Source organism: Pan troglodytes, chromosome 8 (genome assembly GCF_028858775.2).
Source record: "Pan troglodytes isolate AG18354 chromosome 8, NHGRI_mPanTro3-v2.0_pri, whole genome shotgun sequence".
In the NCBI taxonomy this organism is placed as follows: Eukaryota; Metazoa; Chordata; class Mammalia; order Primates; family Hominidae; genus Pan; species Pan troglodytes.
The window spans coordinates 84,760,144-84,775,814 of NC_072406.2; the positions used below are offsets into that span (position 1 = coordinate 84,760,144).

At 38.8% G+C, this 15,671-nt stretch overlaps 1 protein-coding gene across 2 annotated transcripts in view; it reads right to left on the reverse strand.

The window, feature by feature from the left end:
* Positions 1–15,671, reverse strand: part of MICU1 (mitochondrial calcium uptake 1) — a 258,934-nt gene that overhangs the window by 179,256 nt on the left and 64,007 nt on the right. For both annotated transcript variants that reach the window (XM_009458672.5, XM_054659695.2), the window contains exon 4: positions 4,376–4,538. In XM_009458672.5, coding sequence (XP_009456947.1) covers positions 4,376–4,538 — 163 coding nt within the window. The remainder of the gene's footprint in view (positions 1–4,375; positions 4,539–15,671) is intronic.

The window sequence follows — 15,671 nt, forward strand, 5'->3', positions numbered from 1 at the left end:
CTGGGTTCAAGTGATCCCTCCACCTCAGCCTCCCAAGTAGCTGAGACTATAGGCACAAGCCACCACGCTCGTCTAATTTTTTTTTTTTTTTTGAGATGGAGTCTCGCTCTGTCGCCCAGGCTGGAGTGCAGTGGTGCAATCTCAGCTCACTGCAAGCTCCACCTCCTGGGTTCACGCCAGTCTCCTGCCTCAGCCTCCCGAGTAGCTGGGACTACAGGCGCTCGCCACCATGCCCAGCTAATTTTTTTGTATTTTTAGTACAGACGAGGTTTCACCATGTTAGCCAGGATGGTCTCGATCTCCTGACCTCGTGATCTGTCCGTGTCGGCCTCCCAAAGTGCTGGGATTACAGGTGTGAGCCACCACGCCTGGCCTCTGCTAATTTTTTTACTTTTATTTTTATAGAGACAGGGTCTTGCTATGTTACTCAAGCTGGTTTTGAACTCCTGGCCTCAAGCGGTCCTCCTGCCATAGCCTCCCAAAGTGCTAGGATTGCAGGCTTGAGCCACAGTATCCAGCCAATGCTCTAAATTAAAAGCTCAATGCAATTAATGAGAAGTTTTATATACCTTTCATTTCTTTCTAATTATAAAAGATTATTTAAGAGGGCAGGACTTTTTGTCCATTTTATTAATTACTGTATTTGTTGCATCTAGAATGTTCTCTAACTCATCACCATCAATCAATACATGTTGAATGAATATATACACATATGTATATATATATAAAGTCTATTAGAAAATAAATAAACGTACAAAGAAGAATAAAATGATTTCTGATAATTTCAACATTCACAGAGTTAATACTTTGGTATATTCATTTTTAAGTCACTTTCTATGTATTTTATATATGGGTGAAGCACAAAGGATAGAGAAACATGTTAAACAACACCTTATGGATGCAATCAGTAAAATCCAGAATGTGGGAAATTCTATAATACAAATGACCTACATTCTTCCACAAATAAATGGTGTCTAGTTTGGTTTCCTTAAAAGCAAGGTACCAGTGTGGAAGGACTAAGAAAAGTGAAACAGGTCAGCAGAAAAAGCCAATTCAAGGGTATGTTATTAAGTTGACTACCACTCTAGACAACCAGAGCTCAACTCCCCTTGGCCCATCTGAGAAACCATGTAGTCTGTATATCAGAATTGATCATCCAAGACAATGGAGAAGAGGGTATCCACCAATTCTCAGCAGTAAGTGTTAATGCCTTTGTATCTCCAAATGTGTGCATGTGCCAACATGGTTGAGTATGCTCCTACAGGTGTCCCATGCTATAGCAGCAGAGATGCCCTATAGGAGAAAGCAACAGATACACAACATAGCTGAGGTTTCATCCTGTCAGGCTGCAACACTGTACAACTAACTGCTGCAGCAGCAACCTGAGCAAAAAGGTGGGCTGAGAAATGTGAGACAAGGCATAAAATATGTCTCACATAAATGGCAATAAAAAAAATGAAAGCGAAAAAAACAGTAAAGACTGAAGAGACATATCAATCAAATGCAGTGTAGAGGTTGATTTAAACAAACCAACTGTAACAGTTATTTTTTAGATAGGAAAATTTGAACAGTGCCTGGATATTTGCTATTAAGGAATAACTGCTGTTTTTAATTGCAATATTTTAAAAGTATTATTGTTTTTAAAGTTCTTATATTTTAGAGACACATGCAAAAGTATTTACAGGTTGCACTACATGTCTTGAATTGGCTTTAAAACAATCTGGGGTGAGGAAAGGAAGTAAGAGAGGTTATAGATGAAACAAGATTGGCCATGTGTTATAATTGTTGAAGCTAAGTGATGTAAACATATGGGTTGATTATATTTTCTACTTTTCATGTTTGAAAATTTCCACAACCAAAAATTGTATTTTTATCTCTCTCTCTCTTTCTGAGACAGAGTCTCCCTCTGTCACCCAGGCTAGAGTGCAGTGGCACAATCTTGGCTCACTGCAACCTCCGCCTCCTGGGTTCAAGTGATTCTCCTGCCTCAGCCTCCTGAGTAGCTGGGATTACAGGTGTGCACCACCACACCCAGCTAATTTTTGTATTTTTATTAGAGACAGGGTTTTGCCATGTTGGCCAGGCTGGTCTCTAATGCCTAACCTCAAGAGATCTGCCTGCCTCAGCCTCCCAAAGTGCTGGGATTACAGACATGAGCTACCGCACCTGGCCAACAACCAAAAATTTTAAATAGCAAATTTCATACATTTTGGAGGGGTGATGGTTCTATATAGTTTTTATTTGACCTAGAGATATGTGAATTTAATAATGTGGGCAAAATATTACGAACTTTCTGGTTAGAAAATGACATAAATGTTTTTGGTTCCCTAAGCTCACTTTGTTGTTTCATGTGTCTGGTTTTTTTGGGTTTTTTTTTTTTTTTTTTTTTTTTTTTTGAGACAGGGTCTGGCTCTATTGCCCAGGCTGGGGTGCAGTGGTGTCATCTCGGCACACTGTAACATCCACCTCCCAGGCTCAAGCCATCCTCCCACCTCTGCCTCCCAAGTAGCTGGGACTACAGGCACGCACCACCGTGCCTGGCTAATTTTTTTATTTTTTGTAGAGATGGGGTTTCGCCATGTTGCCCAGGCTGGTCCTCAACTCCTGAGCTCAAATAATCTGTCTGCATCAGCTTCCCAAAGTGTTGGGATTAGAGGCATGAGCCACAGCGCCTGGCCCATCTGTTTGTATTATTGACCACACAATTTACTCACTCTGAATGATGCCGTTTCTTTCTCCTCTATATAATGAGCTATTATTCATTTTTCAAAACCCAACTCAAATAGCACTCCATTTAGAATGTCTTCCTATATACTCTCTAAAGAATTGGTTTCTTAGCCGGGTGCAGTGGGTCACGCCTGTAATCTCATCACTTTGGGAGGCTGAGGCAGGTGGGTCACCTGAGGTCAGGGGTTTGAGATCAGCCTGGCCAACATGGCCAGACCCCATCTCTACTAAAAAATACAGAATTAGCTGGGCATGGTGGCACATGCCTGTAATCCCAGCTACTCAGGAGGCAAGGCTGGAGAATCGCTTGAACCCAGGAGGTGGAGATTGCAGTGAGCTGAGATTGCGCCATTGTATTCCAGCCTGGGTGACAAGAGTGAAACTCCATCTCAAAAAAAAAAAAAAAAAAGAGAATTAGTTTCTTTATATCCTACTCCTATACCATATACAGTCATGTGCTGCTTAATGACGTTTTGGTCAACAAAGGACTGAATATACAGTGGCGGTCCCATAAGATTATAATTGAGCTAAAAATTCCTATTGCCTAGTGACTTTGTACCAATAATAACATCATAGTACAACTATTTTATTTTTAAAATAAATTTAGTGTAGTCTAAGTATACAACGTTTATAAAATCTACAGGTGCACTATTTTCCATCTTTTATACCATATTTTTACTATATCTTTTCTATGTTTAGATATGCTTGGATATACAATTACTTACCATTGTCTTACAATTGCCTACTGTATTCAGTACAGTAACATGCCATACAGGTTTATAGTCTAGGAACAATAGGCTATACTATATAGTCTAGATGTGTAGTAGGTTATACCATCTAGATTTGCATTAAGTACTCCATGATGTTTGCACAATAATGAAATCACCTAAGGACACATTACTCAGAACATATCCTCATCATTAAGTGGCCCATGATGGTACAATCAATTCTTGTTATTTGTGGTTATGTTCTATACAGTCACTGTGGACAATGAATTAGTGAATATCAACCTATTGCTCTTGGGGAAATTCAGGGTTAAGCTCCTTTGAGACTATGGTCACAACATTTTCATAACCAATCAATATATAACTTTGTTTTATGTGTGTGAAAGTTAGAATATTGATTAGATCATTCTTCTTTTTAAACATAGGTGTTTATAACTATAAATTTCCCTCTGAGCACTGCTTTTGTGGTACTGCATAAGTTTTGGGAGGTTCTGTATTCCTTTTCATTCAACTGAAAGCATTTTCTAATTTCCTTTGTGATTATATATTTGATCCCATTGATTGTTTAAAAGTGTGTTAATTTCATACTTTATAAGTTTTCTAGTTTTCCTCACTAAAGAGTGACTTGATAGCAGTTATATGTGTAATGTATTGCCTTCGAGAACATTCTAATTACAGGTAGTGAATCTCAACCAGAGGGGGACAATCTCCTCAACCTCTTACCCTGGTTGCAGATTGCCACATTAGACTGCAGGCTTCTCTTTTGTACTCCTAAAGCCTAGCACAATGCCTGATATTCAATAGACACACTGTTCATATCATCATTACAAGGACCTGTAAGATTTCAGTACTATGTAGAAAGAGACAAAGTAGCCTATAACAAAATAAATATCACAGTCTTATATTTCACTTTAGCAACTTACGTTCTGGTTGTTTTTCATTGGGTGTTATGGATCGCACAAAATCTTCTGGCGTCATAAACACTTCTGCTTCACCAGGCTCACTGATGACTTTCAAGGTGGCAAAATATCGGAAGATTTTGTCTGGCGTGGAGTAGGCTCGAATCCTATTCTCATATTCCATCACCTAAAGTTAGAAATTTAGAAAGTGTTACTATATTAAGCAATGCTCATATGCTCATATATTCTTATCATCACTGCTCATCAATTCTCATATATTTTCCATCCTATTTTGGGAAGAAATTCTATCATTTTTTTCTATACTTAGTTTTTTAATATTACAAATGAATACCAAAAATTCTTGGAATTTTTTATTTCTTGCAATATACCATTCATATTCCAGTTGAGGCAATGCTCATGTAACTTTTGTTTAAAACTTTTTTTGAAGAATTTTCTAATGTTTTAAATCACTGAAGGCTAGCAAAATTTTTAAATGTCATAAGAAATTTCAGAAGATTTCAGTAATAGGGTACAATGCCATATATATGCCAACCTATAGCTTCTTAAATACCAAGTCTTTTTTTCTATTTTTTACAATCCTTCCCAGAAGAATTTTTTTAACATTCTCTTTTTTAAAAATTATCTTTATTTTTGTAGTGAGAGGGTCTCACCACATTGTCCAGGCTGGCCTCAAACTCCTGGGCTCAAGTGATCCTTCCGCCATGGCCTCCAAAAGTGCTGGGATTACAGGAAGTAGCCATTGCACCTGGCCTAAATACCAAGTTTTTATAAAGGGATTGATTTTACAGTTTCTACTTCTATGTAATTTCCTAATTCCTAAAACAAAACAGACTTTAGATTTCATAGGTTTCAAAAGCTAGTAGGTCTTCAAAGACAAAGTACATTCAATGATGGCATAGAAAAATAAAATTACGTATCATGGAAACTCAATTATTAACAGGTCTGAAGCAACAGATTTTTGATTATAAAATTAAACAAACTGCCAGAGATCCTTTACATATGGCATATTTAGAAAGCAGCAAAGTTGGGAGTCACACAAGCAAGTGTTGGAATAGCAACAAAATCAAGTATGGCATATATTTAACTAAAAGGCTGTCTAGTTAATATGAAAGTTCATTCCCTTATCTGGTATACAAGCCCCCATTCTGCACATGGAACATACAAAATACTACACCAGCCACATAATATTTTAGTGAAAAAAATTTATCTCATACCTGAATTTTACAGTTGAAATAGTCAACAATAAATAATATCTTATAAATAACTGGCTAGAAAATGTGTCAAGGCAATAAAACCTATAATCTCATCAGTTCCATGTCCATAAAGCAATTTACCAATATTAAGAAAAACTTTATTGATGTTTTATTTTATTTTATTTATTTATTTTTTTTTTTGAGATGGAGTTTTGTTCTTGTTGCCCAGGCTGGAGTGCAATGCTGTGATCTCGGCTCACTGCAACCTTCGCCTCCGGGTTCAATCAATTCTCCTGCCTCAGCCTCCCAAGTAGCTTGGATTACAGGTGCCGGCCATCACGCCCGGCTAATGTTTTGTATTTTTACTAGAGATGGTTTCACCATGTTAGCCAGGCTGGTCTCGAACGCCTGACCTCAAGTGATCCACCTGCCTGGGCCTCCCAAAGTGCTGGGATTACAGGCGTGAGCCACCACGCCCAGCCTTTATTGATATTTTAAATTTGCCACATTAACATAGAAATTACTATAACTGCCAGTCCTGGCTAGATGTCACTTTGAAGTCACTGGCAGCAGCTGTTTAACAAGGCTCTTAATTCCACTACCACATGTGCTTTTAGCAACTGAGAAAAGACTGCAAATTTGTGACCACATATGACAGGAATTTTTTCAATGCTAACTTGTAATACAATCTGAATAGATTTCACAGGAGACTTTATCAAAAGATTGAGCATGTGGCAAACACAGTAAAGAGTTTTGCAACCTCTCAGCAGGCTTGAGACATAGCTACAAGTTTTGAAGGCATTTTATATTACACAACAACTGTCTGCTGGGAAATAATGGCTACAGAAGAAATACCTTTCTTCTTTTTTTTTTTTTTTTTTGAGACAGAGTCTCGCTCTGTTGCCCAGGCGGGAGTGCAGTGGCACAATCTTGGCTCACTGCAAGCTCTACCTCCCGGGTTCACACCATTCTCCTGCCTCAGCCTCCCTAGTAGCTGGGACTACAGGTGCCCGCCACCACGCCCGGCTAATTTTTTGTATTTTTAGTAGAGGCGGGGTTTCACCGTGTTAGCCAGGATGGTCTTGATCTCCAGACCTCATGATCCGCCTGCCTCGGCCTCCCAAAGTGCTGGGATTACAGGCGTGAGCCACTGCGCCCAGCCAGAAATACCTTTCTTTAGGCCATCTGTATTTTTATTCTTCCTCTGAACAACAACAACAAAAAACAAACCATTCGGAATGTTTGGGGTATATGAGCAGCAGTTACTAGCAATGAGGACTTTGTGACTTTGTGAATAAAAAAGTTAAGTCAATCATATACATAAAGGTAAAAAAATAAGAACTTAAAAATCAAGAATTTAAGACAAAATCAGATTCGTTTTTGAAATAATAGGTCAAAGAAAGTAACAGACTTAGTATACTCCCACATTGGTAGAATTTAGTATAGACCTATTATATGGTATATATTTTGCTTTTTTTCCACTTAGCATTGTACCTTAGCCTGGTTAAAAGGAACAACAAACTATCATGTAAAGAGTTCAGAATATAGCATCCAAGATAACAAAGGCTTGGAAGCAGAGATAAATAGAAATCTGTTGAAGGATTTTGGGATGTTTAGCCTGAGAAAAGATATACTAAGAGAATTACGATGGTTCATTCAGTCATATACCTTATAAGACTTTCTTGAGCATTATTAAGACATCTGTCTTCAATAACACTGCTAGACTTAATTGGATCAAAATTTGGGCATTATTTTTCCTATATGAACTGCATCAAGGAGTAGCCAAAGAGAATTTATAACCAAATAGCAGATGAGGGACAGTGTCTGTTTATAAAATATTCCAATTAATAAATGAAAAAGATTTGATAAAATTAGAATATCATTTTGCAACTTCAATGAATTAACAGATATAGGCAATGAACATCAATAGCTGTTAATACTGCAAAAGAAAAGCAACTAGACATTAGGTGTCTTATGATAAAATAACATAATACCACCACTAATCTTGCTGCAGGGATCAAACCTGAGTCTGATCGAGCCTCAGAATCCAGATGCCAATATTTAGGTAATATAGAGAAAAGAGAAACATGCTGAATTGCACTGAGAATAAGCATCAGTAAAACCTAGGCTCTAGGAAACTTTATGGGCTAAATGGCCTGCATTCTGTCACTTGTAGATTAAGAGGCTTTAAAGATATATCACCAAACAAAATAAGCAAAATTAAACTATATGTCTAGGAATAAACATTGGAGTAAAAAACTATGAAGAACAAAAAGAAATGGTTACTACAAAAATCATTTTAGGTTTCCTATATCTGTATAAAACAACAGTAAAACAATTATTTTTTTCAAATACAGACATTGGCCAGGCGCCGTGGCTCATGCCTGTAATCCCAGCACTTTGGGAAGCCAAGGCGGGTGGATCACTTGAGGTCAGGAGTTCGAGACCAGCCTGGCCAACATGGTGAAACCCCATCTCTACTAAAAATACAAAAATTAGGTAGTTGTGGTGGTACACACCTGTAATCCCAGCTACTGGGGAGGCTGAGGCAGGAGAATCTCTTGAGCCTGGGAGGCAGAGGTTGCAGTGAGCCAAAATCGTGCCACTGCATTCCAGCCTGGGTGATAGAGAGAGACTCTGTCTCAAAACAAAACAAAACATACAAAAAAACCCAAAACAAACAAACAAACAAAAAACAGACATTCTATGTGACGCTGAACAATAAAACTAGACTCGTGAGGAAGAACTCTGAATAGTAAGAGTATTTCAAAATGAAGCAAAAAATTCCCCAGCAAGGGGAAGATGAAGAAGAACATGAAGATCATTATCATAATTATTTCCCCTAAGAAAGAGGGGCTATGAGGATCATTTTAAAATCTTGTGTTTACAAAATGCTATCATCTTTTAGTTTACTGTTACTTAACTTCACCAAACAAAACAAAAAAGCAGACCAACCAATAAAAAGTAAGCCCCAGCTTGAGACTTGAGTTTTAGAAAGGAAAAGTACATTGTTATAACTATAAAAAAAAAACTTAAGGAAGAAAAATGTTAATTTTTTCTGTGATTTGACAACTTTAAGTGATATGGACAGTGGTGAATGTCACCACTCCTCCATTTTTAACGGCAGAAGCAAGGGGAACAGAATATAAAAAGAATGAGTCTACCCAAGTTGGTAGTACTGACTGTGATGAGTACCTCACTCACTCAAACAATGCTTTAAAACTACTCCTGGGCTTGCTCTTTGAATGACACCACACACAGTTAATAGATGATCCAAGAGGAGTTACACTGCTCCCATCACCAACCACATTCCTGCAAAGGATTACCTATCTTTTGACCATGGATGGAAGATTAGATGAGATGAGCAACTGATGCCTCTACTTGCATGGTAGTCCATATCACCACCACAGGCCTCTGTTTCAAAGGCCTATATTTAATTGTCTGTTTCAGTTGGGTTACAAATTAAATAAGAGAAGAGGATAGGGGAAGAATGGGCTCTTTCTATTGTTAAAAGGGACATATTTTCCCTTGGTCCTGATACCAGTTTTATGGCTTAATTTTGGTAGAATGCCCAAGGAAAACCATGGATATAATGTCTTGAGCCCAAGATAATGCAAGTGACAGTAAATCCCTGTGGACCCTGATGTCAGAAATAATGCATAGGCATGGGATACAGACTGAGGCCACACCTGGAAAAAGTAGCAGGCAGAAAGGTTTTGTAAATGTATCATGTGGCCGGCACACTCTCTCTCAAGAGGTGACATAACCTAATCTGTAACCTAACAGTTGTCCTCCATTTTCGAGACTCCCTCTCCTTTTGCTAGTCAATTTTTGGCCATCCATAATAATGAGCATCTGTCATAGGATGATCTCTTAAGGTTCTATGTAATTCCAAGTTCTATGACACTAGTCTCATAAAGTAAATTAATTTTTGGCAGTAATAGTAATAATATACATAAATTCCAATATTAACATTCTTTTTTTTTCTTTTGAGACAGAGTTTCACTCTTGTTGCCCAGGCTGCAGTATAATGGCACAGTCTCAGCTCACTGCAACCTCCGCCTCCCAGGTTCAAGTGATTCTCATGCCTCAGCCACCCAAGTAGCTAGGATTACAGGCATGTGCTACCATGCCCAGCTAATTTTGTATTTTTAGTAGAGATGGGATTTCACAGGTTGGTCAGGCTGGTCTCAAACTCCTGAGCTCAGGTGATCCACCCACCTCGGCCTCCCATAGTGCTGGGATTACACGTGTGAGCCACTGCATCCAGCCCCATAGTAACGTTCTTAACTGTTGGTCAAAATAAGTCCCCAAATTACTAAATAATATATTTTTTCATTTGCTGTATCTTATTGATGGTAAAAGCATGTCTGTAAAAATTTCTTCTCCAACATATTTTGCCCATGTTGAAAAAATCTGGCCAGGTGTGGTAGCTCTCGCCTGTAATCCCAGCACTTTGGGAGGCAAGGTAGGTGGATCACCTGAGGTCAGGAGTTCGAGACCAGCCTGGCCAACATGGTGAAACCCAGTCTCTACTAAAAATACAAAAATTAGCCAGGCGTAGTGGCGGGTGTCTGTAATTCCAGCTACTTGGGTGGCTGAGGCAGGGAGAATCACTTGAACCCAGGAGGCGGAGGATGCAGTGAGCAGAGATCATGCCACTGCACTCTAGCCTGGGTGACAGAGCAAGACTTCATCCCAAAAAAAAAAGAAAAAGAAAAATCTCTATGGCCTTGATTCTTGGCCTTTCTTTTAAAACAAGCATATTAGTTAGGGTAGGTTAAAATGCTATTACAAATACACCTCAAAATACACTATCTCCAATAAAATGAAATTGTCTTTCTCACTAAGATACAACCCACAGTGCACCTTCCTAGTTGGCAGGAATTGATAAGTTCCTTCATGTACTCAAGTTCAAGGCAGCCAACATATATGGCTTCCAAGGTCAGTTCAGTTCATCACCATTCCAGCTCTCAGGAAAAGGGGAAAGCGCATTGAAAAACCCTGTGGGGGCTTTAGGAGCCAGGCCTAGAAGTGGCTCAAATCACTCAGGAGCCAGGCCTAGACATGGTTCAAATTACTCCCATTCACTGGACAACTAGCAATCTCCACCACAGTGGATACAGTGAAAAACCAAGGCTCAAGATCACATTTAGAAATCTTAAGATCACTGAAATGACACAATAACTGACCAAGGTTAAACCATGAACAAAGTCTTGTGACCAGAAGACATAATGTTAAAAGAATGCAGTATAAGGAGCAAGAGTTTTTACGTCAGACAGACTTAAATTTTATTCCTGCCTCTATGAGTAACTAGTTGTATGATTTTAGGCAAGCTACTAAACTCCTTCACACAATAAACTATATATGTATATAAGTGAATGTCTACATACACACTCACACAAATATACATATACATACATATATAGATGCATGCATATAAATATATACTATGGCACACAGAAAATGCTCAATAGTTTCCTTTCATTTTTCTATTCATTCTGTTGTTTGTAAATAAGTAAACTGAGTCGAGTGTCCAGCAGCAGACTACTTTCTTTCGCATCTTGTTTGGCATATATAGCACATTTTACATCTTTTAATATTCGTGTTTTCCTATCAATCAGTTTAAAATTACAACAAATTGAACTAAATAATTTGGCTTTTCAAAATGAAGATGCTACTAAACATAGTCTCAATCAAACAAATAGCTCAGAAACAACAATGCAGGCAAAGCTATTAGAAATATAAAAATAACAAACCAGATCTTTACTGAGCAAGAGTCTAAAAAGCAGCAACGCTTTCTGTAAACGGATCTCACAATTCAAAGAGCAATTTTATATCTGAAAAGTACAGAAACGACAGTGGGATTTCAATAAACTTAGAATTTTCTGGTTTTTGAGCCTGTGCTCTAAAAATACAGAAATCATTGATAAACCTAAAGCTGAGAAAAATGTAAAAGGCATAACCAGTTCAAAAAACAAGACACCATCTCTGTGGATCAGAGACTGCATAGAAACATACTGTGGTAGGAAGAAATGAAGTTGTAGGCTTCTGGGCTTCAGTCTGAAAACAGGCAAAGCAATTAGGGGCTCATAGTATATGGGATATGAAGGGCAGTAAGTGTGCAGAAAAGGAGGCATGAACCAGAGCTAAATTCATTGAATAAAACCAGAAGAAGCTACGGCAGGGCTTCTCTTGACCATGAAAGGAGGGTAAAGTTTTAGTAAGCTGCTACCTAGAGAAAATGCTCATTTAGAGCATTTTCCGCAGCTTTGCCCCAGAACCTTTGCCAAACTGTTGTTGGGTTCAGTGACTGGATCTTCAATACAATGAAGCACAGAGCTATGAATATAAGGCCTACTTCTGAACAAAAAAACCTAGCAAGTGAGAGAAAGCAGCCACTCAAGCACTAAATAGGAAAAAGTAAGCAAAACAAACATATTAAAACAAAAAGGGGCAGCAGCAGGAAGATCTCTTGAAGCCAGGAGTTTGAGACTAGCCTGGGCAAAACCACATTCTATAAAAAATATTTTAAAAAATTAGCTGGTTATGGAGATGCATGCCTGTAGTCCTGGCTAATAGGGCTGAGGCAGGAGAACTACCTGAGCCCAGAAGTTCGAGACTGTGGTGAGCTTTCATCATGCCATTGCATTCCAGCCTGGGTGACAGAGCAAGACTCTGACTCTACAAATTTTATTTTTTCAAATGAGCTGGGCATGGTGGCACACACCTGTAGTCCTCTCTATTCCAGAGGCTGAGACAGCAGAATTGCTTAAATCTGTGAGTGCGAGGCTGCAGTGAGCTATGATTGCACCACTGCACTCCAGCCTATGTGACAGAGCGAGACTCTCTCTCCAAAAAAAAGAAAAAACCCATAAAAAACAAAAAAGCAAATTTAGGATACCAGTTTACCTCTGAAGAAGATGGAAGATGGGGGAGGAAAGGGACTGAAGGGGAGTATAAAAGCAATATATTTTTAATACTCATTTCTTTTTTAAAAAACAATCTGAAGTAAATGCAATATTAAAACTTGACAAAACTGTGTTGGGTGTTTATAAAATTACAAAATTTATATAATTTTATAAACTACAGACTATATAATTTTATAAAATATAAAAACATATTATTCTCTATTTTTTCTCTGAATATTTGAAATATTACATAAAAATTAAGAGAACATAAAAAAACAAAAATATAAATGAAAAATGAGAGGGCCGGGCACAGTGGCTCATGCCTGTAATCCTAGCACTTTGGGAGGCCAAGGTGGGAGGATTGCTTGAGCTCACAAATTTGAAACCATCCTGGGCAAATATTGAGACCTCTACAATGAATAAACTTTTTTTTAAATAAAATTTTTAAAAAGAAAAAAGTTAAAGGAAAAAGAAAAGTGAGAATGTGAAGGACAACATGTAGAGCAAGGGTCCCCAGCCCTGGGCCGTGGACTGGTACTGGTCCGGGGCCTGTTAGGAACCAGGCTGCGTAGCAGGAGGTAAGCAGCAGTGGAACATGACTGACTAAGCTCTGCCTCCTGTCAGATCTGCGGCAACATTAGATTCTCATAGGAGCATGAACCCGATTGTGAACTGCACATGCAAGGGATTTAGGTTGTGTGTGTTATGAGAATCTAATGCCTGATGATCTGCGGTGGAACAGTTTCTCCTCAAACCATCCCCTCCCACTCTGGTCTGCAGGAAAACTGTCTTCCACAAAACCAGTCCCTGGTGCCAAAAAGGTTGGGGACTGCTGATGTAGACATCACAGGACCAGACCAGAGGGAAAAAAATGAATGGGAAAGTAGCAAGAGAAAAATACATGATCAAAATGGAGAAGAAAAAGGGGATTAAAAAATGCAGTTTAAGGAGGACTTGGTGTGGTGCTGCCATCTCTCCTGCCTTCAGTCTATGCACCTCTCACTGAACTTCCAATAGCACCACGTTGGAACAGGGCATCCAGAGGTTCACAACCTCTGTGGTCTACAGGAGGCATGAGGCACTATAAAGAGGGCTAAGGGAAGAACATGCTATTTTCAGTAGAAAATAAGTGGTGCTTACTAATTATAATGACTTTGCACTTTGGATCTGGATTTTATGCACATTTCTTTATAGTAAGACACCAACTGCTTAAGAAACAAGGATGTTTAATTCATTCATGAAACAGATATGAAGAGCATTTTAAGAGGTGCAGTCTCTGAAAAATAAATCAAACCCTTGAATTTACATAGGATAATAGATATGTTTTAAATAAACTTATGACATAAGCCAGGCACAGTGGCTCATGCCTATAATCCCAACACTTTGGGAGGCCAAGGTGGGCGGATCACCTGAGCTCAGGAGTTCGAGACCAGTCTGGCTAACATGGTGAAACCCCGTTTCTACTGAAAATGCAAAAGTTAGCCAGACATGGTGGCAGGCATCTGTAATCCCAGCTACTCAGGAGGCTGAGGCATGAGAATCGTTTGAATCCAGGAGGCAGAGGTTGCAGTGAGCCTAGATCACACCACTACACTCCAGCCTGGGCGACAGACCGAGACTCCATCTCAAAACAAACAAACAAAACACAAAACTTATGGCATAAAAATGTGGTTTATTATTTCTTAAATTATAGATAAATTCTTAACATGTCTATATAGATTATGTAAAAGAATGAATATACAAAGAATGACTGAAAAAAACAGAATGAAGACAGAATAAGTGTTGAAATAGATTATTAGAGATACAGAAAGACATTAAAACAATTATCCTTGAACAGGGAAAAGATAGCTCTTCCTCTGAAACTTCAGTGAAAGAAATAAGAATTATTTCAAATACAGATTAGATAGATTTTGTAACTATAAGGGTTGGAATTTGAGTAAATCACACAGATAGCTTTAATTTTTTCTATGAAGTATGAGACATGCTCATCTGCTGAGCAGAAGGCAGGAGTAGAAAATGGAAGTAGGTTCAAAATAAATGTTTATTTGGGACATTTTAGCTGTATTTTACGAAATGGAAAGTGTGACTGGCCTGTAGATGAAACTGCTGGCACAGAGTAAAGTTGTGCTTTCTTTGAATTCACTCAGGGCAAAACAATAAATAAATGTATCCTGACAGAAAAACAAGGACACTTGATAATTGACTTGTGATGCATGACTTTTGTTCAATTCACCTCTATCAGAAATGGATTTGGGTATAGAGAAAACACATTTAATAATTTCATCTAGGCTGGGCATGGTGGCTCATGCCTATAAACCCAGCACTTTGGCAGGCCGAGGCAGACGGATCACCTGAAGTCAGGAGCTCGAGGCCAGCCTAGCCAATATGGTGAAACTCCATCTCTCCTACAAATACAAAAATTAGCGGGGCATGGTGGTGCATGCCTGTAATCCCAGCTATTGGGAAGCTGAGGCAGGAGAATCGCTTGAACCCAGGAGGCGGAGGTTACAGTGAGCCAAGATCGTGCCATTGCACTCTAGCCTGGGCAACAGAGGGAGACTCTGTCTCCAAAAATAAAAAAATAACTTCATCTAACATATGAAACCAGACAGAAGATCCAGATTTTACAAAGAACTCTTCTTGCAAACACGAACCACAAACACACAAAACGCAGAAATAACTCAAATTATCTTGTTGCATTATTAGCTATAGTTTAGCAATTGAAGGCAACTCCCTGAATTTTAACCTTGACATGCAAAATGTCTAAGAAATCCATCCTTTTCATTGTTCATCACTCATGTTTGCTGAACTCAAATACCTGATATCATAGGAACTGCTGTAGTGGAACTGAAACTTCGCTGAGGCAAAGCTACATAACAGCAGGTTGTGTTAATTACATAAAATCTTTTTTTTTTTTTTTTTTTTTTTTTGAGACTCAGTCTTGCTTTGCCGCCCAGGCTGAAGTGCAGTGGCACAATCTCAGCTCACTGCAACACTGCAACCTCCACCTCCCGGGTTCAAGCAATTCTCCTGACTCAGCCTCCTAAGTAGCTGGGACTACAGGTGCATGCCACCATGCCAGGCTAGTTTTTGTATTTTTAGTAGAGACAGGGTTTCATCACATTGGCCAGGTTGGTCTTGAACTTCTGACCTCAGGTGATCCACCCACCTCCGCCTCCCAGAGTGCTGGGATTA